Raw genomic sequence first — 26,395 nt, 5'->3', positions numbered from 1 at the left:
CACCACATCGATCGATTCTAATTGGTCTTATGACCATTGATGACTTATTGCTACTGCTCGCCTCGAACTTGCGGGGTAGCGCTGCCGTGGGCGGGGGACAGGCCAAGAAAGCCGCTATATTTGCAGGGGCTGGGGGCGTTTGTTAGGCCATTATTTAAAGGACAATGAGTCAAGTTAGCAGCACATATCTGATAAGACGACGTCTTGAGAAGAAGCACAGATAACATCGCCCTAAATTAGGTGGAGATAAGTCAAGGCGACACTTTTGGGGCGGGGCGAAACCAACCCAACTGCCCATTGATAACATCGACTGGCTCCATCCAGCAGCAAGCGGATCGCGAATCTTCAATGTGATGAGCTGCTGCTGCTACTGCTGCGACAACTTTAATATAGCAGATTACCGAAGAAGACGCAGGGCGGCTCTTGGGGGCAATACAATACTCGCGCTAGTAGGGAATGGAGAGGATGACAACACACAACAGTCCACCAAAGAGGGTTTCGAAACGGTCTTCCAACGCGTAAGTTGAGTCCCCAGAAAACTTCACGTGCCAGGTATGTACCTTAGGAATAAGCTCAATAGTAACATGAGATACAGCTGCGCGCGGTGTCGAAAGCAAAAGATCAAATGCTCTGGGTTGCAACCATGTGAGGGTTGTAGGAAGCGCAAGGTGGCATGCAATTTTGACGATAAGGACGACAAGGTGGTTGTAACAAGAGCGTGAGTCTTTATTCGACACATCAAACTCACGAAGTGGTGCTGATATCATCATTGAAGGTATCTTTTGGATCTACAGCGAAAGGTAGCTACACGCAGTCCATCATCTCCGGAACACCCGCCACGGACGGGTGACAATGCCAGGAGTAATATAGCCACGCCGTCCATCTCTGGGCATGAGGATGACACGTTACTAGAGGAGGGTATGACATTCGGACAATCCATTTACTGCTCGGCTGACAGTGATAATAGGCCGCGATGCGGACGTCACTCGGAATAATGATCTCGACTCAGCTTCAAGATCAGATGGGCGAGAGGATAGGTCTTCGGATCTTACAAATCCTCTTGCAGATTCCCCCTCTACGTTCATGTCAACCTTAAACGGAAAGCCTTGTAGGTATTCGTCACATAATATTACTTGTCACAAGCTGAACTCTGAATGGCAGTCTATCTAGGAACTTCGTCAAACTGGTCATTCTCAGGGCGACTACTTCAAATAACACATGAGTATCTGCACAAGACTCCTTTGCCAGCAGAAGCTATCCTTTTTGATGGATCTGCCTATGGCTTTGGCTGGCGAGGGGACTCCATCACGGACAACGCCGACTTACCAGCCATACCGAGTCCAGACTATGCCATATACCTCATCAATGCCGTCAAATTTCATTGTGGGCAACTCTTCCATTTATTCGATGACGAAGAGTTCCATCGCAACCTTCAACGATTCTACTCCAACCCAAATCAAAAAGAAAAGAAATCCGATTTATGGTATATCCACTTTCTCTTGATTTTGGCTTTTGGGAAAATGTTCATACTGCAAAAAGTCACGGGGACACGGCCGTCTGGCTCCGAGTTCTTCCAAAGAGCAATGGAGATTCTCCCACCCACCTATATTCTTTGCCAGCAACCCATTGCCGCTACAGAAATTCTATGTTGCATCGCACTTTATCTCCAATGCTTTGACCATAGGCAAGCTGCATATATCTATGTGAATACCCCTCTACTCACCCTAGTTTCCCCGAACTCGTACGCTGGTCAACTATCGGAGCAGGCTAACAGTGACCGTAACAGATCAGTCAGGCCATGCGCACAGCCATGGGCTACGGTATGCACACGGAGATGCCAGTCGCGCAATTAGGCGAGGAATACGTTCAGCGGTGCCGCAAGATTTGGTGGACCATATATCTACTTGACCGGCAGATGACTAGTCTCATGGGCTTACCGCAATGTATACAAGACGCTGACATCCAGTGCCAAATGCCTGTATATCCAGAAGCCAGCCAGCGAACGACCACGCTGGAAATGCACATCAAATTGGCCGGCGTCATCGCTGGGATAAGCAGTATGGCTCAAAGAAATCATTATTGATGGACTTTACTGACTCGAACGCAGGTATCTATGGTGCCGACGGGCGGCTGAATCGCAAATTCCTGGTTAGCACAAAGGCATTGCTGGAGAGCTTGGCCAGCCTAGCCATTGAACTTGGACAGGTTGTGCCATTGAAACTGGATAATCCTGGCTATGGGGTACCGAGAATGTCAGCTTCGCTGCACCTGCTGTATCATCAGGTATGACTATAATACCTGTATCACATGCATTCTGACACCGTGATATTAACATCAATCTATAGTGCATCGTATTAGCAACGCGCCCACTGATATTCTGCTGCCTCAAAATGTGTCTTGAAGGGGCAGTAAACTCGAAAGAACCCACACGCCACCGTCTGAACTCGATAGTGCAGATGTGTATGGAGTCTGCTCAGCAAACCATCATCATACTAGAGAGCCTGCAGGCGCAGGGTCTTCTGGGTAATTCTTGTCAGGTCCTATCCGAGCTGAAACCAGTCACTCATTTTCTGCAGAAACATTTCTTCCAATGGATCTCGACGCCTTGTACGTGTCGTCAGTAATTCTCGCCATTGCGCCCGTGGTCGATGACCAGCGCCTCAAAGACCACGCTTCCTGGACGCACCGATCACTCACCCTCCTCGACACGATAATCAGCGCCGGGAACCTGATTGCCACATGGCGGAGGTCCGAGGTGCAGCAGCTCGACCAAAACATGGAGCAGATCCTCGCCGTCGGCCTCCACGCTCCGTGTTCGTCGGCCTCGGTAGCAGTGGCGGATGTACAGATGCCGGAAGCATCGCATACAGAGAACATGGCTTTTGATCAGAGCTCCCTGCAGTCGCAGGCCTTGAGCATGATGGAATCTGGTAGTGGCGAAGACTTGACGGCAGACCAGATCATGGCGATTGCGAATTCCATCCAGGACGAGGACGTGGAATGGATGGAACGAGCTATAGCTGAAAACAGTATATGGTGAAATGAACGAAGCATTGTTACATTCTGTTGCCTGATCTCCTTGGAACAGCCGTATGCAATGCTGTTAGTAATCAAGGACTTGATGCGAACATTTATTGAAGCCTCTGGCGGAGGCTCAATTTGCAGTGAAGCCAGCATCATTACAGCTGGACCTGCAATGTGGATCGAGGCTCTGCGGATCACATTCTGCTGATCGATACCACCACTACACTGCAATCTTAACCTACGGAAAACCTATGGATAGCGAGCATGTCAGCATCAATAAAGCGTAGCCTACAGTGTTAGCTGAGGCTCTGCGGATCGAATTCTTCCGACTGATCCCCTTCACTGCAAATTTAACCTACGGAAAACCTATGGATAGCGAGCAAGTCAGCATCAATAGAGTGTAGCCTACAGTGTTAGCTGAGGCTCTGCGGATCGAATTCTTCCCACTGGTCCCCTTCGCTGCAAATTTAACCCACGCAAAGGCCCTGGGCAGCGAGCTTTGCAGGGTGTGTCTGACAGGCTATTCGAAAGGGCCAAAATTGCAGTGAAAAAGACTAGGCGGCTTGGCAGACACAACCTGCAATGCTCTCTGCCCATGCCCTTCGCGCAGGTTAAAATTGCAGTGAAAATGTCCATAGAAAAGCTTGATTCATGGTTTCTAGCAGGAATGAAATGGGAACACGTTCTTGACAGTGTTCGCACGTTACGATGCCTTTTTTTTTTTTTTTTTTTTTGAATCACCAAATACCGGTTTCTTTCGAAAATTTCGGTTCTGCGCTACTATGAGGAGCACCCCAAAGCCCCCACTAATTACTGCAAAAGCTCCTGATTGATTAGCTAAGCATACGGGGGCTCATCCTCCAATCAACAGCCTACTGGTTAACCAATCGTGAAAGCTCGAAATATGGGACAAAAAGAGGGGCGGCCTTACTGTAGCGCAGAACCGAAATTTTCGAAAGAAACCGGTACCAGCGAAAGTGCAAAGTGTTTTTGTAAAAGATTGATGCATTCTCATTTCACAAAGGGACTATGATTATAGCTTCGCCACTTCCGTCGATCGCTTGATATCGCGATACTCTGTAGTATTGCCAATTCGCCAGCTAACACCACTGCCCCAATCCTCACCAGCCTTGGGCTTGGGATCCTTGATCTTCCAACGCGCGTTGGTCTGGCCCTTGGAGGACGCTAAAAGCTCCGCAACCCATTTTCCAAATATGGGAAACATTTTGAATCCATGGCCCGAGTCTCCAGACAGCAGAACCACTGACGATGACGAGTCCGGCGCGTAGTCAATAATAAAGTCGGAGTCTGCGGTATCGGCGAACCAGCAGAGCGACTTCTTGACAAGTGGGCGGTCTGCCAATGCCGGGATGGTCTGGCGGAGCAGTTCCCGGATCTTGGCCTCGTCCTCGGCGGGGAGGAAGCCGGTGCTGGCTCCCGGGGCTCCCGGGGGCAGGGATACGCCGGTGGTCTTATCAGTGTTGATGTAGCCACCACCCATCGGGCACAGCTTCAACAAGTTGGTCTTGGGATCGGGCTCAAAGTAGAAACCCAGGTCACGGGCGTACACGACGGGAATGCCACGGAGCGCCGACGTCTCCTCGTCAGTTAGACGGACATGGGCGACGGACCAGCACTTGGCGTCGACCCTCTGACCGGCCTCGGGCACCAACTTGGCGGCCAGGGCACCGGCGGCCACAATGACGAGCGAGGCAGCGTGAAACTTGCCATCCTTGGTTCGGATGCCTTTGCTCTTGCGGCCCTTGGGTGTCTGCTCGTATACAATGCTTTCTACGGCTCCAGAGACTTTTCCCAGGAAGAACCTGACACCTTGGTCTCGAGTGGCTCTGTGGACCGATCTCAGAGCATTTCCAGAATGCGTGTAGCCATCAAACTTGTTCAGATAACCATTCCAGCCCGGCAAGGATCCGTTCAGCTGCCAAGATGCTTCTTGTATGTCTGCCTTTGAGTCAAGCGACACAACATGTTTTGCTAAAATGGGATGACGCTCCGCTGCCGCGCGGAATCTATTGAGCGTGTCGACGGCTCTTGCCGGGGCCTTTCCAGAAACACAATGCAGAAATCCGACTCGGTGAAAATGAGGGGCAAAAAGTGGTGCTTTCCAAGCCTCGGCGGCTTCCTATGACGGAGTTTAGCATTATAGAAAATTTAAATGAGATCATATGAGACTTTTGCTGACCATAGTCAATTCCGTATACCATGGGTCTTCATACTCGGCGCGCATGATCTTGTTGAGGTCATTTGCGGCCGAGTAGGCAGACGGGACCTCGTCATCTTGCTCGAACACGGTAATATTGGAATAGCCAGCTTGGGACAGGTGCAGAGCGGTCGATAGACCGAAAGCCCCGGCGCCTACAATGATGATACTGTCTTGCTTTGAGATCACCATGATTAAAGATTTGAATGTTGTGAATTCATGAGCTACGAAATCGTTTGAGCCCGTGTAAAGGCACGTACAGAGTTCTAATCTAATACTAATTGGTGTCTCCGTGCCCGATTCACGAGACTGCTTGCATTGTTGGCATTGCACGACTAGCCACGGCTATCCGGACGGAAAGCCGCGCCATGATCAGCTCACCTTGGTTCGAGCCACAGATAAACTGATTATCCAATTGGGAATAATGTTATTCTTCTTGGTGATTCGATGCCGGCTCCGGTCACTACGCCGAAGACACGGAAGGAAGATAGATAATGGTTATCAAAAGCCGTTCACCCCACTCGGAAGCTCAGCCGACTCTGCAGATTATAGCGTCTATTCCCCCGCACTTTCTACAGATCCGTATACCAGGGCACCTACGACTTACGTATCTCTGCATCCACTACAGCGTCCTGTTGGCGAGTATCCAGTATCCCCACTCACTTACACGACGACGCCCAGTCCTTATCTCACTACCAGCCACTGCAGCCAGTCACTTCTGATGCCAATATTGACTCTCGGGGTCAATGCAGCTAGTAGTCATGTGGTTCATGATTGATAGACCAAAAAGGAATGTTTACCCTTCGTCCAAAATCCGTAAGCCGAACTCGCAGGTGTTTCTGAGCCGCGAGTAGCTAACACCGGCTCTGGATTCCGTAGAAACTATTTTGATATAACGCCCTGAAAGTGTCGACTGTAGATCAACCTGCCACCCACTATTGGTTCAGACTGCCTTATCTTGCTGTTACAAAGCGCTGTAGAGGTCTTATACCCAACAAGACGAATACAATATTATAGTAATTGATCAATTGTAAATGTTATTCGCTTAATGATATGCATAGTACGCACTACATACCTCTCACACCAACTTGATATCTCACTGCGCTTGCTTCGCTCTTCTAAGAAACCGCCTAAACCAAAACATTGCTTGAAATCACAAAATACCTGAGACCAATGGTTGTTACACTCGATCCATATGATCAACAGGTTCTGGGTAGCATGGCCCAAGAATCCAAGATCCCTACCTTTCAGTCGCCTAGTAGCAGTAATTTGCAATGGTGTTTCCTAGCCGACGCTGTCGCCGCCGTCACCGCAGCAGCATCCATTACACCAATAATCACCGCTACAGATAGGTCAGTCATTTCTAAAATTGACTTCTATGTGTTTCCAATATAATCATCGCATATTTACATATACATCAGATCTGTCGTTGAGAGTGTTTCGCAAGGCCGGCCGCTGCTACGCACCTTGGGAAAGCATCTTCTTTGCCCTCTTCGGGAGCCACGCCGCTTCTTTTCTACCAGAGCTGTCTTTGTCGTATGGACGTTATACGCTGTCACTTATTTCACAGCAAACACGAGCGAAACGTTGGTCGAGAGGTTCCTCGACAAGGACAAGGCTCCTACAGGAACTATTGTTTCGGCGGCAGTATTTTCAGTCAATACACCATTGAGTGTGTGGAAAGATGTTCGCTTCGCTCAATTCTTTGGCCGCCCAAGTGGCGGCTCCATTGCAAGCAAGGCTGTTCCCAGCGGGACAACAGCATCGGCATGCAGTAGTACTCTCCCTAACATGGCGGCGGCAGCAGCAACAGCATGCACAAAGCCAGTTCCTCCCCGGGGCACGCCAGTCTCGGTGAGCGCAGCGTTTCTCGTACGGGACATCATCACCGTGTTTGGCTCAATCGGCCTGGCGCCGCACATCTCGGCCGCCATCCCGGACAGCGTGGCCGAGGGCGCGCACGCCAAGGCGTCGGTGGCCCAGCTCATTGTGCCCGCCATGACCCAGGCCGTGGCCACGCCGGCACACCTCCTCGGGCTGGATCTCTACAATCGCCAAGGCAAGACGGGCGTGGTGGATCGGTTGGATCATGCGCGGAAAAAGCTGTTTTCTACCACGATTATGCGCGCCTTTCGACTGATCCCTGCATTTGGTATTGGAATTGTGCTTAATAAAGATTTGAGATCGACTTTGCGGAACCATAAGGGTGTCAAGATGCCAATTAAGCAATAGTATAGATGTACCAAACATGACAGGCAATCTTGGTCACAAGAATAAGGAAGGTGAAACAATCCTGTCTCAATGTTGCAATATGTGAAAAAGAAAACAGTACAAAACATGGTATAAATGTATGACATAGCATATCGGCACGATTTTGCCGGGCTCTGCTAAGGCAAGGCGCCGCCAGTCGAATGTAGATGCAAATAAGCTTTAGATGCAAGTAGAGAGAATTGATTTCACTTCTTCTTGGTGGCGGCATTCTTATCACATTCTTACAAGTAATTGACCATAAGCTTCTTATGCAAACTCATCGTTACCCAGTCAAGATCTTTTGACTGCAATCGTCAGATTTTCCTAAGATCTGGACGAATCCAAGGTGCTATATACAGTTTTTAAGAGGCTCAATTATTCATTGCTGGGGTACAAGAATCCCGATTGACCAAAGAACTCCTCCTTGATGAGTCGAGGGCTGGTGAATCTCAACATGACGTTGGAGCTGCCGGCCTTGTCGTTTGTGCCACTAGCCCGGCTGCCACCGAATGACTGCTGGCCGATGAGTGCAGCCGTTGTCTTGCAGTCTAGGAGCGAAACAGTCAGTAATTAACCTTGGCCAATATGAGATTGATGGTGACTTACTCAGGTAAAGGTTACCAGCGGAGTATCTCAGAGTGTCCTCGGCCTCTCGCAGAGCGCCACGGTCGTTTGCGAAGATGGCACCAGTCAAGGCGAAACCACCACCGCTCTTGTCAACCTGGTCGAGCATTGGCGTCCACTGGTTATCAGGGTAGACGTAGATTGTCAACACGGGTCCAAAGATCTCCTCATCAAACAATCTGTGCGTCGGCGAGTCCGCTACATAGACTGTGGGCTCGACGTAGAAGCCAGTAGAATCGTCATACTTTCCGCCGGCAAGCAGCTTGAGAGATGGGTCGTTGTTGCTGGCGTCAATGATGGACTTGATCTTCTCGAATGAGCGGCTGTGGATGACCGGGCCCATGAACGCAGAAAGGTCCTTGTCGGGGCTGCCAATCGTGATCTCCTTGACCTTGGATTGGAGACCATCGAGGAACTCCTTGGCCCGAGACTCGGGAAGATAGAGACGCGAAGTCGCCGAGCACTTCTGGCCCTGGTACTCGAAAGAGCCACGGACGGTGTGGTTGACGGCGCTTGGAATATCCGCGGAAGGATGAATCAGGGTAAAGTTCTTGCCGCTGGTCTCTCCGACAACCCGAGGAAAGTCGCGGTAGAGCTTGCTGCCGATACCCTCGCCAATCTTGGCGTACAGCGAGCGGAAAACGTCAGACGAGCCGACAAAGTTCAGACCGGCGAACTCGCGGTGCGCAAGAACCGTCGAAGTGATTTCCTCAGCATCACCAGGGACGAACTGGATAACGTCCGCAGGCAGACCGGCCTCGAGGAGAATCTTGTATACGAGTGTGCTGGCGTAGACGTTGGATGCCGAAGGCTTCCAGAGGACCACGTTACCCATCAGAGCCGGACCAGAGATCAGGTTGCCACCAATGGCAGTAAAGTTGAAGGGAGAAATGGCATAAACGAAACCTTCCAGAGGTCTGTAGTCTAGCCTACTCCACATGCCGTCGCTGCCACGATCCGGCTGCCTCTCCAAGATCTCGGCACCGTAGTTGCAGTTGAGACGGAAGAAGTCTGCCAGCTCGGCAGCGGCGTCGACTTCACCCTGCCAAATGTTCTTGCCCTGGCCGAGCATGGTGGCGGCAATGAGCTCATAGCGATACTTGCCCGCGACGAGCTCAGCAGCCTTCAAGAAGATGGCGGCACGGTCGACAAAGGGGGTCTGCTCCCAGGACTTCTTGGCCTTCAAGGCCGACTCGATGGCCTTGGAGACCTGCTCCTTGGTGGTTTGCGGGTCACTGGTGAAGGTGGTGGCATGCTCTCCAGGCAGCGGCTGGCCTAACGAGTGTGACTGTGCTTGTACTTGACCGTTGATAAAGATTTCGCTCTTGAGAGGGAGCTGTGATCGAAGCTTTGTCAAAGCCTCTTCCAGCTTTTGCCTTTCTGGCGAGCCTTTTCTGTATTCGGGCTGCGCTTTGAGTCAGCATAAGCTATGATAAAAATTCCAGAATTGGGTGGCTCACGTTTGGCTCGTTGCGAGCAGCGGGGAGTCTGAACGGGACGGTGGCCTTTCCTCTCTTGGCCACCGTACTTTGAAGAGCGTTGCGGCTCTGTAGTGCCTTGAACGGCCTCGACTGCAATGTTCTTCTCATCTTGGTATCTTCAAGCACTTGATTCTTCGAATCTTGGAACGATCAAAGAATGGAAGCTGTGATAAAAAGACGCAGTAATTCGGGGTATTATGATCTCTCCAGAAACCAAGATGAAGCAGAGTCTGGTCTTGTGTGTACGACAAACTCTTCGGCCTTCAACGCGAATTATAGTCGTCGCTGATTCAGACTTGTGTTTGGACTCGCACTATCCTCGCCGATAGTATCCATTGCCTGTCACCATCACAATGACTAAACATAATACCAAACGCCGTCCTAGGCCGGGATCGCGACACGGGTAAAGATCCGTAGAGTGCTGGGCAGATCTCGGGTACCGCCCCGATCTCCACACCACCCTTATCAGTTCCCTCACCACGCTAGGTATAGGGCCGCAAGTCCACATTCCCCGCGTCCCAAGAAGAACGGCTCGCCGCTAATTGCCTATACCTAGGTAGTTCAGTATGCCGTACACATCATGGGCACTGGACCTGCGATACGCGGTAGCTCGCACGCAACCCGGTATGCAATATGACCTATCTTGGCTCCATTGGTCGGATTCAGGCCGCGGCATTTAGCGCTTGGTCAAGAGCCAGACATACATTCGGACTATGCAGGCGATATGATTACAGAGTACGGACAGACCATGTTTGAGTCGTTAGCGCTTCTATAATCAGTCCCTATGCAGAGGTTCATCCCAGAGTCATGCCCGTACCTTGGAATCAACAAGTGACATTTACACGGGAACCTTTGCGAGTAAACCATGAATACGAAACTACATGCCAAATTAAGGATGCATGAGCAAAGTGTGCTGATTCGCATCATCTAAAGATCGCCCCGGTTAGTAGAAAAGTGATATAGGCGGTGTTGCCCAGTGGCATTTCAGTTGATCATATCGGCCACAAGATACGACCAAACTGGCTGATCTCGTGGCAACATTCTGCATGCTAATACACTACAGGAATGGCTTACTAGATTTGTCATTGAAAGTACCAATAGTCAATCATTTATTTCTCTTGATATACAAATTGGCAAACATTATCGAGCGTTACGTATTGTGATGGCTTGTCCAGGCTAGCCGTTGGGCCCGCCTTTCCTCTCAAGCCCTATATTGTGGATGCTACAACATGACCTCCGGCGAAGCAATCATCCCGGTACCGCATGGAGATTTCAAGCATCTCGGTACAACGACCGCGCTGCTCTTTTCGACGTCATCGGCGCCAGATTTTATCTTGGGTCGAGCTAAGTAAACCATAGTATCCACCATTGAATAGTCCGAACCGTCCATGGAGATCGCAAGGCACAATTGATCAAAAGGATTTTTCTAATCACTTACACATTTCAACACCAGTATCGCATAGCAGAGTATCCATGCAGATAGTTTCGGAACAGTGATAGTCGAATGAAAGCTCGCATTACTAAGGCTTGTCTCTCATAAGGTGTATAGTCTTCCTAAAGGAGCTCATTCGCTATTCTAACATGATCTCGTGATATCAGCCTAAGGATTGCTCGATCTTCGAGTATCGTTTACATGAGGCTCTTTCCCCATCAGTCGTGCAACCGTCACGGCCTCTCTCAGGGCTCGACTGAGGCCACCGCGCACGCCTCTCTCTTCCAATACCATGAGCCCGCCCATTGTGCAGCCCTCCGGAGAGGTACCCTGGTCTCTGAGCTCGCCTGGGTGCATCCCGCTTTGGAGCAGCGTGGCTGAACCCAACATTGACTGCACAATGATGTTGGTAGCTTCGTGTCTCGGAAGCCCGACGGCGACGGCGGCATCAATGAGGGTGTCGACGATGACGGCAAAGAAAGCCGGCGTCGATCCTCCTACCGCTGTGAATGCATCCATCTTGCTGGCGTCCAGGTGCACTGTCTTGCCAATGCTGCTCATGATGTCGTCTGTCAGACTCAAGAGCTGGGGCGGAATTTTGGCCTCTGGTTTTGGTATTTCAATGGCCGTGATTGATTGTGAAACGGTGGCAGCCATGTTGGGCAAAGTCCGTACGACATGGACGTCTTCGACTGGCGTGCCAACGGGACCTGAACCAGCCGAGCCGTGGGCTATTTCTCGCTGAATATCCGCTGTGGTCCATGCCGCAACAATACTGATCAATAACTTTCCCTTCAAAACATCACTCAGGCCAGGCTGTCGCAGTGTGTCCTTGACATCTGCAGGATCAACTCCAAGCAGGATTACGTCCGAGTTGGCCACGGCCTTGACATTGTCGTTTCTGGAAATTTCCACCAAGTGCTGGGAAGCAGAGAACTGTCCAGCTAGGCGCTTCTCAGAACGATCTGAGCGAACGCATGCAATAAAGCGCTTGACTGGCGTTGTAGAGCCTTCCTCACTGGCTGACTGAAGCAAGTTGCTCAGTATAGCCGTTCCAAGATTGCCTGCCAGAAACATATTAGATTTCTCATTGAAAGCAGTTGTGCGAAAACGTACCGCATCCCAAAATGCACAAGGTCGTCATTTTGCAGTTGCGAGAGCCCTTCCAGCGGATTCAGCGCCTATACGATCGACACGTTTGGATCGTCCGTTATTTTGATTTAGTCTGAGGGCGGCTTTTGAATCCTGAATATGACGAGTCTCAATTTCGAAATTAATGGTAGCAGCATACACTGGGAAAGGTGAAAAGACGCAGCAATGTAGCAGTGTAACAGCTCACTTTGAAAATGCCGGCTGACCTGTACAGAGCACCGCTATCTGCCCATTGAGTAAAATGGAGCTAGGCGGTAACGAGCTAACCCTAGCTCCAGTGCAAGTCGGCAAGACTCCCGAGAAACAGCTACACGGTATATTACATGAAGTACATAACATGTTCACAAGTGTACAAAAGGCAAAGATGCACGATTCATACCATGTACAAAATTTACGTGGGTTATGTATCCATATATCTCGTATAAACGACAAGAAACTGAGACAAAGACACGGTAAGCCTATATATACACATACATAGAACCTGGTAGGCGTTCTGAAGGCTCGGGAAGCGGCCAACCGTGCCCCCGCCCGGTGATTCCTGAACTCGAGACGAGCTGTACGAGCGTACCAAACACTGCAATGCCTCGAAATATACACAATATCGATATTATGGAGGCATGTGTGATTGGATACCATGACTGAAAGACTTGCGACATCATGCGACGGCGTTCAATGATATATTTGGGGCGCCGCGGCGTGATACAATGCCTGCTAGCCCATGAGCCTCCTGCAAGTAACCAAGATGTATGTCTTGCAAGAATCGACGGAAATATCATACTGGCCATGGCACCGGATACCCCGATAAATCAACTCTCCTTGATCAAGTTGACTGTCAACCTATATTGAGCTCACCTTAGACTGCCTGCGGGGAAATTCCGGGGTTTCTGGTTTAGGTTTCCTGGCTAACATTGGCACTTCCGGAGAACTTACGGGATATGAATCGAGTCGCAACAGAGCATTATCAGTCAAGACCGTTTAATCTTGAGCCATTATCATGATGAACAGATAACATTTCAAAATGAGAGTAGGAACAAACTGCCCACGAGACTACATGAAAATAGATAATTAGACTTTGAGATCATACATGGATCATAGTCGTCTTATCAAGCTGAAAAAGATAGCAATAAAGCTACCTGCGCACCGGCTGACTCACGGATCTCTAAGCCGGTGTCGCCAAGGCGCTGACCCCAGACTCTGCAATCATCAGGAGATGGATAAGAGCTGGGGAGCAGCATACCTGGCCCTGTTATGCTGAAACAACGCGACCTCAAGTCGGATTGGCCGAGGTTTTATCAAAAGTCTATCCGAGTTTCGACGGGCTGGAAAAGGACTATTGTCAGATTGAGTAGTCGTGTCTAGTCAATAAGAGCAACACCAGTCCCCCGATCGGGCAACCAGCCTCACCTGCTCTCTTGGATTGACACCGTCTCCAACTCCATTGACTCCCCAGAGTTATCGTTTTATTTACCATATGCACATAAACAACTAGGTTACACAACATATTAGTGACATGACATTTGGACAAGCACTTTAACTTAATCCGATTCGCGACCCCTCCGGCACGCTCAACCATGGATTCTCCCAAGGAAAAGGGTGAAGTTATTGGCAAGCCGCTCACCGAGAGCCAGACAAGGGGAGAAAGTATCTTTGTGGGCAACGTTATCGAGAGTGACGACCAACTGAAGCGACATCTCGGCAATCGACAGATTCAGCTGATTGCCATTGGTGGCTCAATTGGCACGGCCACATTTGTGAGCATCTCCAATGGCCTCGTGGCTGGAGGCCCCGGTAGCCTGCTGCTCGCGTACACCATATACTCGTGTGCCATGATCCTCGTGAACAACTGCATGGCCGAGATGGCCGTCTTCCAACCCGTCACTGGTGCTTTTATTCGCATGGCAGGCAAGTGGGTCGACGAGTCTCTCGGATTCATGGTTGGATGGAACTTCTTTCTTTACGAAGCATTCCTCATTCCCTTTGAGATCTCAGCCTTGAATCTTGTGCTCTCATATTGGCGTGATGACATACCGGTTGCTGCCGTCGTTGCCGCCTGTATCGTTTGCTACTTGTAAGCAAACCTTCATTCACTTTCGGAATGCCGCTCTTTACTCACCAGCCCTTAGCGCCATCAACATGTTTGCCGTCGAGTGGTACGGAGAGACCGAATTCTGGTTGACCACTGGCAAGATTTCCCTCCTCGCGATCGTTTTCTCCTTTACATTCGTCACCATGGTGGGCGGCAATCCCAAACACGACGCGTACGGCTTTCGATACTGGAAGGACCCCGGTGCGTTTGCAGAATACATCACAACTGGTGACCTTGGTCGGTTCGAGGGTTTCCTGGGTGCCATGTGGAGCGCCGCCTTCACCATCGTTGGGCCCGAATACGTTGCAATGGTAGCCGGTGAAACAAAGCTTCCCCGAACGTATTTGAAGACTGCCTTCAAGACTGCATACGCAAGATTCGCCTTCTTCTTCATCGGCAGCGCTCTTTGCGTTGGCATCGTGGTCCCCTACAATGACAGCACTCTGTTGTCCATCCTTTCTGGGTCATCGGAAGGTTCTGGAACTGCTGCCGCCTCGCCTTATGTTATTGCCATGGGAAACTTGGGGATCGGGGTGCTGCCTCACATTACCAATGCTCTATTGGTGACCAGCATCTTCTCGGCTGGAAATGCTTGTAAGTACAAGTAAAAAAACTGAACCACAGACACTCTAACTAACACAATACTACTTGTTACTAGACACGTATTGCGGCAGCCGTAGTCTTTATGGACTTGCACTGGACGGACAAGCGCCAAAGTTCCTTCGCAAGTGTACCAAGTCTGGAGTACCTGTGTACTGCCTGGCCACTATCATGGTTTTCCCATGCCTTGCCTTTCTCAACCTATCCAACTCTGGTGCCGAGGTGCTCAGTTGGTTTGTCAACTTGATCACGGCTGCTCAAATCATTGATTACATTGTGATTTGCATCACATACATCTTCTTCTACCGGGCTTGTCGTGCTCAGGGCCTTGATCGAAAGACTCTTCCCTACTGTGGCATCTTCCAACCCTACTCTGCTTGGATTGGGCTTGTCTTCTTGACTGCGGTGGTCTGTACCTACGGCTACAGCGTCTTCCTTCCTGGAAAATGGGCAGTCAAGACATTCTTCACCTATTATATGATGGTGCTGATTTGTCCGGTGTTTTATTTTGGCTGGAAACTGGTTCACAAGACGCGCGTAGTCCGACCAGAGGAGGCTGACCTCGTGTGGATTGGTCCGGTCATTGATGCTTACGAAGCTACCCACGACGAAGAGAATCTCGGCTTCCGTACAGAAATCATGCAGATCTTTGGACTGCGCAAGAAGAAGGTTTCCACAGAGGCCGAGTCTTCATAAGTGTCAGTCTGCTCATGATTGAGACGACAGGAATAGGATCTACTCTGAGCCACCATAGATATGCGAGTACTTAGCAAAGCCTTAGAGAGTCATGACAATCGATTTTTTCCCTGTTGTATATCGCTGAATTAGTCAAGTCGAGAAACGATGAGAAGGGATAAGAAAGAACAAAAGTCTTCTTCGCGCGTGCTCTGCACAAGTTTGAATTCCCTTAAGTTTGATAGCTTCTCTGGCATTCCGTGTTGTCGCCCGCGTTGCCAAGGATACAAAGCAACTCCAAGAATACTTACACCACGCTGGATATATATATAATTCTTCGAGCGCATAAACCATCCCGATATCGCTATTTCTTCAGACAAACTGGTTGATATTTTGATCTCATCAGACGTGATTGCCATTTTGCAATGGCTCTCAGCGACGATCGGCGGCCACGGAGACCTCTGCCGAGTGGGGATTGATTGGCTCTCGGCCAAGCATCCGAAGCCTGCCAGTGCGGCTATACACGGGCACAATGGACATGACCACCTCGCGGATACCTACCTACCTACTAGGTAAGTAACAGTCAATTAAATTGGTCACGAGCAAAAATCAATTTGGGAAGTTGTTGCAATTTGGCCGTTGATCACTTCGAGGTCCATGCATTGTGGTGATTATGAATCATGGCCAAAAGGCGCATTGGTTGCTATAAACGCCCCCGCATGTCGACCCTTGGGGGCTGATTGGTGAGAGGAACATGGTCGAAATCAGGAACATGCCTACATACTTGATGAGTATTTTTAATCTCTTGGTTCCACGACACTAGTATCGTATCGAGGCCATAGAGAGAGGAGACTTCATCGAGTACGAAAATCAAGAATTCCAGGATAACAATGGTATTGTCTTAGAAGAGTGTGAATTGTAATGTCTCAACAATTTTTTACTTATGCCCTATGAAACCCAGACACAGAAAGATTACATTCAATTCATCCTCATATCTGTACGTTCCTTTGAAAACATGAAACTCAGCGATTGCGACGTTCTCTTATTGCTCACAAGCCATTGATCGGTATCATTCCAGGTAGAAGCGCTGCCACCCTCCTGGCAATCCATTGTCTGGATGGGCAAAGTCAACATCGCGTGACACATCTTGCCCAATCTGATTCCATGTTTTCTTGTCTGCCCACGACGACAACTTTGTGAATCCAATGCGCTCAAAAACAGCATCTTCTTTCTTCTTGACTCTGAGGAGAAGGCAGAAGATGTAAGTTGAGTCACCCGTTCCCAGATACCCACCTTTTGCTGTCGGGAGACAGTAAAACTCGTCCGTGTCAAACTGGGTATCTTGCACACTGTCAAGGTAGATGTTGGTATGTTTCTCCTCGACTAAATCCTTATCGTCCTTGATTGTCCAGCAGAAGCGTCCCTTTTCCTTCTTGGTCAACGTGATGGGACGGAGTCTGCCCCAGACAGTGAGACAGCTTTCTTCTACCATTCCAAAGAGATCATCCTTGGACTTGGGCTTGACGCTTGCTTCCTCAATGGAGATGTAAATCTCCTTGTCAGTAACCTCGCCATAGGTGATACCATTGCCTTGCTCAACGTCAATGGCCGCCCATGAAAATGTCGGGGCTCGGTAGTCCAGGGGCCGGCGCCCATAGTGCTCAAAGGTTTCATCGTGCGGATTATACACGGGCTCCACCTTCCACAGCAGCTGGCTTTCGAGATGGGGGCGCCAAAGTCCAGCGACATACGTGGCCGGCTTCTCCTTGGACCCGATCCGCGACGGCATCATACGCGCGATACCAGAGAGTGCAATGAGTTTGTCCCTGGCAACCGTCAATTCGGTACGAGAATAGACCTCAACCACACGCTTCCAGAGCTCGAATGCGTGGATTTGAGGCTGGAGGTGAGCCACCGGATCAGGCAACCCTCTCAGTCGTCCGGCGCGAAGAGCTCGCCCGTTTCGGTCCGGGTCAAGTCCCTTGAACTGGCTCTCCTGTAGGAGTCCTTCTCCCGTCAACTGGTAGTTGGGAATGCCTAGGGGACGCGCTTCAGCGGCGTCGAACTCTGCGCATTCCCAAGCAACCTGGTCGCGGCAAAAGTGGAGGACTCGTGGGCACAAAAGCCGCTCTTGGAGGACCCAGGCCCGCCTATTTACCGGGGCCCAATCCACTCTCTGCGTCCAAAATGAGGTGTCAAGAATGACACATCTCCGCAAATTGCCAGGGCTCGTGGGGCGGGACTGCGTCGCTTGAGTTGATTTGTCACGAGCATCAACGTCCACTACTTGGTCCCACGGTACTGGAATGCCATCAATGTTGAGCGATATCTCGTCTTCGAGGAGATTTTCGGGGCTTCGTCCGAAATAGAGCCCACCTTCGCTGTCGCCGGCGGCGGTGGCAGAGATGTTCAAATGGGACTTGCTATACACCTGGTTCATGAGGGCAGATTCGGTAAGCCAGTCTTCCTCCTCTCCCTGTTTGATGCAGAGAGAGTCGATCCAAATGAATCCGACCTGTGGCAAGCGTGCGGCAAACCGAATGGCATCTCTAAAGGTTTTGGGCAGCTTGCGGATCTCGATTCCTGCTTCGAAATCGGCAATGTTCTTGCTGGTCAATTTCGGACCGTGGTGCTGGGGAGGACCCCAGCAATGGCTGAGCGTGACATAGCGGTCGTTTCGGAGGGAACCAGGCTTTCCTCCCTTCCAATTCTTCTTAGCGACGAGTGAAATTGTTGTCTTGTCTAGGCTACTGTCTTGTTTCGAGAGACTCGGTTTCGCCTCCATCGTCGAGGCCTGGTCGCGCTTGCGATCGCGCTTGCGGTCGGGCTTGCGGTCGGGTTGGAGGTCTTGCTTGAGAGGTCGGATATCGAGAAGCCGGGTAGGATACCAGTTTTTGTCGGGAGCATGCTCTGCACACTTGCACTTCTTGAGCCACTGCAGGGCCAGGTTGAAGACCTCGTCTGAGTCAGTCATTTCGGACTTTGGAGTTCCAAAGCCTGGATCTTCTGGACCTTGAATCACGAGTCTGCTTAGCATGTCGGCATATCACAAATACAGGAAGCCGAGCACTTACTGATTTTCTTCAGGACGAAGGTCCGCTTGCCCGTGATGTCAGCATAGTCGATCTTGAAGTCTAGCCGCCATGATTGAGTCGTTTCTTTTCCTGTTTCAAGGTAAGTAAACTCTGCCCGATACTGACAAATATTCGCGAGTTGTGAACCGCTTGAGATATGTGCAGAACCAAAACATCAAGGTGCGGGTGTGAAGTCTGACTTACCAGATATGGTGGATATAGAAGCACTTATCAAGAGCCTTTCCGCGTCATCCGGTTCCCTTTGTTTCAGCATGAATTTCAACTCTTCCCAAATCGCCTGACAGATTCCGCAAAACTCTGAAGTAGAGGCCCTGAGTTTCTCTACCGAGTCATGGTGGTCGTAGTGCAAATCATAGGTTCCTTTCCATTGGCGCCGACTCTGCCCGCGCAGCATATGAAAACAAGTACGGCACAGCATATTTCCGTGTGGTCTAGATAATTGCAAATCAGTGGAATTGCGTCGTGTCAGATGCGACTTGAAATTTAGACTGCGCGTAGACTTCTATTAAATGCCCAGTCGGCAGCGCCATAATCCAAGACAGCGGCAGCAATTGAGACATGAAGGTTGCTGCGTATCACTTGCTCGATAACCAAATCCATGATCCCATAAGGCTGGAGCAATACACACCCGTAAAACACACCATTCTACCCTGGTGTTCTTTAATGATTGTCATCCTTTTGTGGTTCTCCAACGTTCGGGTGCAGGGAATAGTCGATATAGCATGGCCACTTATATACCCACTATGCCATGCTGACTGCATGAGGTTGGGTGGGGGCCAAAGATCATTTGCCAAAAGCTGGGCAGGGGCAGCCTTGATGACTTCAGCCTGCCTACAGCAGACTCTCGATGCCAAAAATAGTGAATGTAATTGGACAGAGGGCTGCGCCCTGGTGGCTTTTTCATTCGTTTCAGACCAGTGAAAGAGGATAGAATTGAAGTAGGATGGTGACACCACGTTGAGACACGCGTTCACCATTTCGATGAGTAGGGTTGTTGCGGCCGACTCGAGCCAGGATGACTGAGGAATTGGCGCAGCAAATTGTGGAACAAGGCCAATGTTGCATGGAGTGGACTTGTCCCATCGCACAAGCTGCTATAGATAGTTCCCGCGCAGCTTACCCATTATGTCCCAGTCTGACAGATCATTTTTGCGTCACTTTGCTATTGCCTTCTTATACTCATCATTGTCTATCTACTCGCATGATCGCGGCCAGATAGATCAAGATATTTGTACACATTCTCAGCAGGTCTGATTCAAGGCATAGTGTTTGGCCTTTCCAGAAAAGCCCTTCCAGACCCGGCGCTCTTTTTACGAGACCATCAACCATGGCTTCGACGTTCAATCTCGAGGGATTCCCTAACCCGGTGGAAGTCACGTTGCCCGAAAAGTTTACCAGCCAAGAACTCCTGGGGTTCGAAGCTTTCAACAATTGGACAAGCAGCCTCAAACACAACCTCGCCTTGCAACAAGATCCGAAGCATGCATTCCATAAATATCCCTATCGACTGACCAAGATTGAGGTGCAAAGTTTTGACAAGTTCGGCCCGACCAAGATCGGGTTTGTGAAACTCAAGGCCACTGTGATCAGCGACAATGAAGACGCCCCCGAGCTGCCGGGAATCGCTTTTCTACGCGGTGGCAGCGTGGCCGTGTTGATGATTTTGAGACCCACCGATTCCATGGATGAGAAGTGGGTGGTCATGACGGAGCAGCCACGCATTCCCGCGTGCAGCCTCTCTTTTCGCGAAATCCCCGCCGGCATGCTCGAGAAGGGCAAGTCGTTGCGTGGCAATGCCGCCGCCGAGATTGAGGAGGAAACGGGCTTCGTGCTTCCCGAAGATCAGCTTATTGATCTCACAAAGCTGGCGCTTCAGCAGGCCGAAACCCAGGAGACCCTGCAGCCAGCCATTTACCCATCTCCTGGAGGCTCAGACGAGTACATACCCATTTTCCTCTGGGAGAAGGAGCTAGACCGGCAGGAAATTGAGGACCTCAGGGGAAGGCTGACGGGATTGCGAACGCAAGGAGAGATGATCACATTGAGAGTGGTTCGTTACGAAGAATTGTGGAGGACAGGAGCACGGGATGCCAAGACCCTCGCTGCATGGGCACTCTACGAGGGTCTGAATAGAGCTGGTGTCATCCAGAAGGAGATCAAGAGGAGGCAAGGAATGTTCAACACTAGCAATGATATCATTCCATAGATTTGAACATCCAAGGTCTTCACATAAGTCTCTACTTGGAAAGTATGCAAGCGATTCTAATCCGAAGAGTCGAGGAGATGCTATCAATTGACATCAGGCATCCGTCTCAGCTTTCAATACATGAAAAGCATTTGATAGATTTGGACAAGTCATCATTTCCCTACCGAGTGACGAATCAGTATTGTGGTGCACTATGATACTTGCCGTTTCAAAACGCCAAGCGCATCATGGCGAGCTCTAAATGAGTGGCCACCGAAGGTCGGCCGCTGAGTATCATTCGTATCTGATGCCATTCCACGGCATCATTTGCCTATCCGTTGTACACGATGCAAAGTACGATTTGGGGAGCGACAAATTAAAGACATGGTGTATATCTCACCAAGACTCAAGGGCCATTGTTTCTTACTCTTGATTAGAGAAGAAAGATTTCCGTGACTAGCATATCTGGGCTGCAATCAGCTGTGAAAGCCATCCTTATCAGCACTTCGTATGCAAGTGCCGGCATGCAAGTGAGATGGGTCTAATAAATAGCAGTATCACAGCCCAGATGTGCTTCTATGATAACAACCACAAAAGTGGGAATTTTTTCAAAATAAGAATGAAATGTATGTAAAACAAATTTATAAGAAGCGAATTCATCATTTTTGCCGCTGCTCAGCTGTAGCAATCGAATAGAACCCGAACCAGCGAGAAAGAAGTGGTGGCTTGTTTGTCCGTTACACTACGGGAGTGCTCCGTCCTCCCCGCATCTTATCTAGCACCACGAGAGCCGGGTCCCAGCGCCTAGCACACAGGGTCATCATACTCCGCATTTCAGTTTACTGAGGACGTGTTATTCGATTACCTGGGGTATTATCTTATCATACATTTGATAGACTATCTACAAAGTACACGACCTGCCACATAGGCGGCTAGTATGATTTACGTGCCGTAGCTCAGTTTGTGGTTATCTTGCCAGCCATACATACCTCCAGGCGGGTCGTTCCCGAGATCTCCGCTATGCTGTAGCCATGCAAGCCCGGGCGGCAACAGACAGCATGATCACGCGGCATACCGCCCTTCCTACGCAGCGAGTCCAATAGAATATACTTCAGAATGGGGGCTGATAACAGCACGGCTCGAAATTCCGGAGTCAAATTTGGGACTAGCATCGAGTCTGTCGGAAGTCACGAGGACCCAAAGGCCGAAGCACCCCGCACGTAACAGTGACATGTATAACTGATGGGCATCATGGATCGGTGAAGTTGGTGATATCTGATTTCAAGTTGGAAAAGTGCTGCCTATATTCACCGGCTGAACCATTATACCATCTTTGGACTTTTATGAGGTTTTATATCATTCGGTTTTCACAAGAGATAGAGCACCATTTCTGCCCCCATCCGCCGCCGCTGTCCACGCAGTCATGAAGGGTGATCGTGCCTTGACTTCGTTGCGGTCGGCCTCGACCATGGCTGCGGTCGGGTCACCGCAGATGACGACTCGTCGACCCTTGGCGCCATTGCCGACCAGCATGCTACTCAGGTCACTCATGATAGCTGGAATATCATCAAAAAAATACTTGCTTCTGCCATCCCTCAAAATCTTATCATTTCTTTCCAGCCCAAACAGGGGGTTTCTTCTCAATGCCGATAAGAACCCTCTGATCCATGCCATTTTAAAAAAGACCTTTTACGAGCAATTCTGTGCCGGCGTTGACGCACTGGAGACCAAGCGGTGCGTCCGAGGGTTGAAGGATCTCGGTTTCAAGGGCATCATTCTCACATATGCACGAGAGACGGTTTTTGACCACAGCACCAATTCAGTAGACGTGCAAGGAGTCGAATCAAAGAAACTTGCCGGTGAAGCTGAACCCGACTTCTGTTCGCACATCGAAGATTGGCGAGTTGGCACAGCTGAGACTGTCGATCTCATTGACGATGGTGATTTTCTTGCAGTCAAGTAAGTCTTCCATCACCACTTTACTCAACCACATTGCGCTGATAATGGACACCAGATTGACCGGGGCTGGTCCGTTAGTCACAAAAGCATTTCATGAAGGTCGTGCGCCGCCAAAGCAATTTATGGATGCCATTCGCGAGATCTGCGCCTCGTGCAAGTCTCGTTCTATTCGAGTCATTATCGACGCAGAATCGCAGCACTTCCAAAAGGGTATCAGCGCAGCGGCCCTGGATTTGATGCGCGAGTTCAACCGAGAAGGCACCGCCGTCGTCTACAACACATACCAAGCCTATCTGAAGCAGACATCCGCCAACATTGCCAAGCATCTCGAAGCAGCCAGCCAGGACCGCTTCACCCTGGGCCTGAAGCTGGTCCGGGGAGCATACATTCTCTCAGACAACCGCTCATTGATTCACGACACCAAGCAAGACACCGACGATGCATACAATAACATCGCCACAGGCGCGCTGAAGAAGCAGCTGGGTGAGTTCGGGGCAGAAGGTGGCAAGGCTTTTCCGTCAGTCAATCTGTTTCTGGCTAGTCACAACAAGGAGAGTGTGCTCAATGCCCACCGGCTGCACCAAGAGCGAATGAAGAATGGGCTTCCCACCATCCCCGTCGGCTTTGGACAGCTGCACGGCATGTCGGACGCAGTGAGCTTCACGCTCTTGGCGGAGAAGGACGAGAACCAGACGTCGCCCGACGTCTTCAAGTGCTCGACGTGGGGCAGCATGGGCGAGTGCTTGGCGTATCTGCTGCGGCGCGCCGTGGAGAACCGCGATGCTGTCATGCGCACGTCGGACGAGTATACGGCTTTGAAATCCGAGGTCTGGAGGCGGCTCCGGTCGGCGTTTCGAGTCTCTAGCTAGGTACCCTCCATAGTGTAGTTCTGGACCTTTGGGCCGATCATGGTAGATCCGGTTATGGTTCCGATTGGCAATGACAAGCAAGCCAAAGTGTGGGGTAATATACCATTATCATTACAAACGTATCAAAGTCTTGGACTATTTTGTCTCCAACAAGATTTATGTCTCGTAATGGAATCTTATTTTCATTCATCTTTCCATGCTTGCTATATTATCAAGTGACCGGAAAGTGCACCTTATCACACTGACTGCAGTAGAGCGACAGTACTTGCTGATCCCAGAGTGCCGACTATAACCGATTGTCATCACTTGCCCCAGTGAGCTCCGGACGAGCGACGAGATGGCCGAACCAAGGAAATACTTCCTTGAGCCTACTGCGCTGATCCCGAACTCCCCTCGACCTCTTCTCCACTATTCTGGCTTCTTGTCGCGAGAGGTAGAGCAATCGCCGAATGCGGCGGCAGTCTCGTGCCACAAGCTTTTTGAGCAGAACGGCTGGACGACGCAATGGATCTTCCGCTATGGGCCAACACAGCGATCACATTGTGAGTACTTTGAAATATTTCATTTTATCAATCAATCATTATAACGATGTTGTTTTTATCCCTATACGGTAAAGCTAGTTGTCTATCTTACCCGGCTTTCATTTTTTTCCGTGACACCAATAGTCTTGAAGCCCTTAAATAAGGCAATAGCAGCACAGGATACTAATGTACTCTGACTGACCAGATCATTCTTCGGCTCATGAATGTATGGTGGTGTTGACCGGCCACGCCCGCATCCGCTTTGGCGTGGCCGACACGACTGATAATCTCGAGGAGAACACCCACGGCGCGGCCAGGGAGGATGGCGGCGTCGAGGTCGACGCCAAGGCCGGAGACGTCTTCATCATACCCGCCGGGGTTGCCCACAAGACCTACAACACACAGCCCGAAGCCGAGTTTGCATTATTGACGCCGGGGAAAGGTCATGCCATCGAATCCGAGGACAAGTGCCGTGCCCTGTCCGAGACGGAGCTGAGCGGCTTCACCATGATGGGCGCATATCCGAATGGAGCACGGGATTGGGATCACCCGGTGGGCGGCGAGCATATTGGTCGGTATGAGGAAGTCTGGCGCACCAGCAAGCCAGCCAAGGATCCGATTCTTGCAGATTCTCATAGTGGTCTGTTGGGTCTATGGACCTAGGTCAGGTGGTCTGGGGTCGGATATGCAACCACCAGGTAGTTTATCAGGTTTTTGGAAGTGTGACTCAAGTGAAAGTGCACGAAAAGGGACCTGCGTTCGGTTGATGAGATTGATCATTATTTATATTATTCCTTTCGGAATGAGACGAGACTTTGAGTCACTAGCCTGAACGTGCATTATTTCTTCGTATTTGTAACGTAACCCCCTTCCAACCCAGTGATGTACAAATCTAGACTAAAACAAAAGATTCAGCGGTATATATCAAACAAATGAAAGAGAATGCAATGCCATCCACTTCGGTAAAACCACCTTGTCTCTTTACTATATCTATGCTCTCGCTGTCTCTCCCTCTCTGTCTGCCCTTTTTTTTTTTTTTTTCTGTGGATTATCCTCTGTCTGTCATCAAAGGATCTGTACTACTTATCACTCTGCAATATGACTGCCTAGCCAGCAACATGCTGTGGCTCTGATGTGGGAGAAACGCTAAACAAAACCAGAAAATGCGAGTGGTGTGAATGGCTTTATAATACAAGCCAACACACATTGCATGCCAGCATATCGCTCTGTGGTCGGCCGAAATTCCAGTCAAAGGGGTATCGGTTCGGGATATCCCGAGGAGAATTTCTACAACCCATCGGTTTAGCACGATTGTATCAGAGGTTTCTCTTGTAAAGGGACATTCACTCACCCTTAAGCACCTTTTCTTACTTTGACCAATTGCCAGGTGCAATACCCACATCGCTGGTGACCGCAGTTCAAGCATGATGGATTGGCCAAAGCACTGTTCTCCTGCGAACATTGACACTGACAAGGTTGTACCGTTAGCCAAGAGGACTGGGACAATGATCATGCTTCTCCTTACGCAGTACCACATTTCCACCTTCCTCGACTTCTTCTTTTCCTCTCCTCTGGGCGGCATCGTTGTTGCTGGGTGTAAATTAGATGTTGTGGTGATTGTGATCAAAATATGCTTTCTCTCAGGTTAATGAAGCTGATGGCTTGGTGATTGCTGTGATTAATGATGATTTCTTAGAAAGTTGTTCGAAGATGCTCTCCAAAGACATCTTTATATCCCGCGCATTAGAGTGCCGATGGCCTTGAATTGGAAGAGGAAATTGGAAGAGGACGATTATCAGCAAACAAAGTATGCCTAACCGGCCTCCTTCATTAGCTGGGAGTAGGTGAAGCTCACGATCGTGCCTCCCCTCTGAGGCGCACACCGACGAATGTGTCTATCATTTCTCTTTGTACCCCAATCAATCATCCTCATAAGATTCATTCTCGTCACCGCGGTGACTAGTGGTGAAATTGCAAAACCTGGAATGGAAAGGACGCAAGCCGCTATTGTGAGAATTTGCTACTCAGGAGCTTCGCCTCTCAAGAGTAGATGTCGGTGAGGAGCGGAATGAGCGAGCATGTGAGTTTCTTTTTCGCATTTTTCTCCAATGAGGCATCGTAGATGCTAAAAGTCTATTGGAATTGAAGGCCATTTCTTATCAATCCTGCCAGGTGTCGGCGAGCCACGCCCGGCCTCAAATTTCTTACGCAGTCGCCTCCAGAT

At 50.0% G+C, this 26,395-nt stretch overlaps 10 protein-coding genes across 10 annotated transcripts; 6 read left to right on the top strand and 4 right to left on the bottom strand.

Annotated features, from left to right (window-relative positions):
• Positions 1 to 584: 584 nt before the first annotated feature.
• On the top strand, positions 585 to 3,040 carry PFICI_09742 (uncharacterized protein; the record flags this gene model as incomplete). Its single annotated transcript, XM_007838323.1, has 8 exons — positions 585 to 718; positions 776 to 918; positions 968 to 1,108; positions 1,162 to 1,703; positions 1,787 to 2,057; positions 2,108 to 2,283; positions 2,346 to 2,523; positions 2,577 to 3,040. The coding sequence occupies 8 exons, from the start codon at positions 585 to 587 to the stop codon at positions 3,038 to 3,040; spliced, it is 2,049 nt and encodes a 682-aa protein (XP_007836514.1).
• Positions 3,041 to 4,057: 1,017 nt separating this feature from the next.
• PFICI_09741 (uncharacterized protein) lies at positions 4,058 to 5,434 on the bottom strand (the record flags this gene model as incomplete). Its single annotated transcript, XM_007838322.1, has 2 exons — positions 4,058 to 5,164; positions 5,225 to 5,434. 2 exons carry the CDS (start codon positions 5,432 to 5,434, stop codon positions 4,058 to 4,060), a joined length of 1,317 nt encoding a protein of 438 aa, XP_007836513.1.
• Positions 5,435 to 6,460: 1,026 nt separating this feature from the next.
• PFICI_09740 (uncharacterized protein) lies at positions 6,461 to 7,474 on the top strand (the record flags this gene model as incomplete). Its single annotated transcript, XM_007838321.1, has 2 exons — positions 6,461 to 6,594; positions 6,664 to 7,474. The coding sequence occupies 2 exons, from the start codon at positions 6,461 to 6,463 to the stop codon at positions 7,472 to 7,474; spliced, it is 945 nt and encodes a 314-aa protein (XP_007836512.1).
• A 393-nt stretch (positions 7,475 to 7,867) lies between these two features.
• PFICI_09739 (Delta-1-pyrroline-5-carboxylate dehydrogenase) lies at positions 7,868 to 9,705 on the bottom strand (the record flags this gene model as incomplete). The annotated part of the gene is made up of 3 exons (XM_007838320.1): positions 7,868 to 8,040; positions 8,099 to 9,521; positions 9,577 to 9,705. 3 exons carry the CDS (start codon positions 9,703 to 9,705, stop codon positions 7,868 to 7,870), a joined length of 1,725 nt encoding a protein of 574 aa, XP_007836511.1.
• A 1,492-nt stretch (positions 9,706 to 11,197) lies between these two features.
• On the bottom strand, positions 11,198 to 12,173 carry PFICI_09738 (uncharacterized protein; the record flags this gene model as incomplete). The annotated part of the gene is made up of 2 exons (XM_007838319.1): positions 11,198 to 12,093; positions 12,146 to 12,173. The coding sequence occupies 2 exons, from the start codon at positions 12,171 to 12,173 to the stop codon at positions 11,198 to 11,200; spliced, it is 924 nt and encodes a 307-aa protein (XP_007836510.1).
• Positions 12,174 to 13,752: 1,579 nt separating this feature from the next.
• Positions 13,753 to 15,563, top strand: PFICI_09737 (uncharacterized protein; the record flags this gene model as incomplete). The annotated part of the gene is made up of 3 exons (XM_007838318.1): positions 13,753 to 14,249; positions 14,305 to 14,861; positions 14,926 to 15,563. 3 exons carry the CDS (start codon positions 13,753 to 13,755, stop codon positions 15,561 to 15,563), a joined length of 1,692 nt encoding a protein of 563 aa, XP_007836509.1.
• Positions 15,564 to 16,611: 1,048 nt separating this feature from the next.
• On the bottom strand, positions 16,612 to 18,579 carry PFICI_09736 (uncharacterized protein; the record flags this gene model as incomplete). Its single annotated transcript, XM_007838317.1, has 1 exon — positions 16,612 to 18,579. The coding sequence occupies one exon, from the start codon at positions 18,577 to 18,579 to the stop codon at positions 16,612 to 16,614; it is 1,968 nt and encodes a 655-aa protein (XP_007836508.1).
• Positions 18,580 to 19,964: 1,385 nt separating this feature from the next.
• PFICI_09735 (uncharacterized protein) lies at positions 19,965 to 20,843 on the top strand (the record flags this gene model as incomplete). The annotated part of the gene is made up of 1 exon (XM_007838316.1): positions 19,965 to 20,843. The coding sequence occupies one exon, from the start codon at positions 19,965 to 19,967 to the stop codon at positions 20,841 to 20,843; it is 879 nt and encodes a 292-aa protein (XP_007836507.1).
• A 1,402-nt stretch (positions 20,844 to 22,245) lies between these two features.
• On the top strand, positions 22,246 to 23,650 carry PFICI_09734 (uncharacterized protein; the record flags this gene model as incomplete). Its single annotated transcript, XM_007838315.1, has 2 exons — positions 22,246 to 22,781; positions 22,837 to 23,650. 2 exons carry the CDS (start codon positions 22,246 to 22,248, stop codon positions 23,648 to 23,650), a joined length of 1,350 nt encoding a protein of 449 aa, XP_007836506.1.
• Positions 23,651 to 23,987: 337 nt separating this feature from the next.
• Positions 23,988 to 24,834, top strand: PFICI_09733 (uncharacterized protein; the record flags this gene model as incomplete). The annotated part of the gene is made up of 2 exons (XM_007838314.1): positions 23,988 to 24,192; positions 24,377 to 24,834. The coding sequence occupies 2 exons, from the start codon at positions 23,988 to 23,990 to the stop codon at positions 24,832 to 24,834; spliced, it is 663 nt and encodes a 220-aa protein (XP_007836505.1).
• Positions 24,835 to 26,395: the final 1,561 nt, after the last annotated feature.

Source organism: Pestalotiopsis fici (assembly GCF_000516985.1).
Source record: "Pestalotiopsis fici W106-1 unplaced genomic scaffold PFICI_Scf_7, whole genome shotgun sequence".
NCBI classification, from domain to species: domain Eukaryota; kingdom Fungi; phylum Ascomycota; class Sordariomycetes; order Amphisphaeriales; family Sporocadaceae; genus Pestalotiopsis; species Pestalotiopsis fici.
The sequence above is the reverse complement of the archived record's forward strand: the minus strand, read 5'-3'. Positions and strand labels throughout refer to the sequence as shown.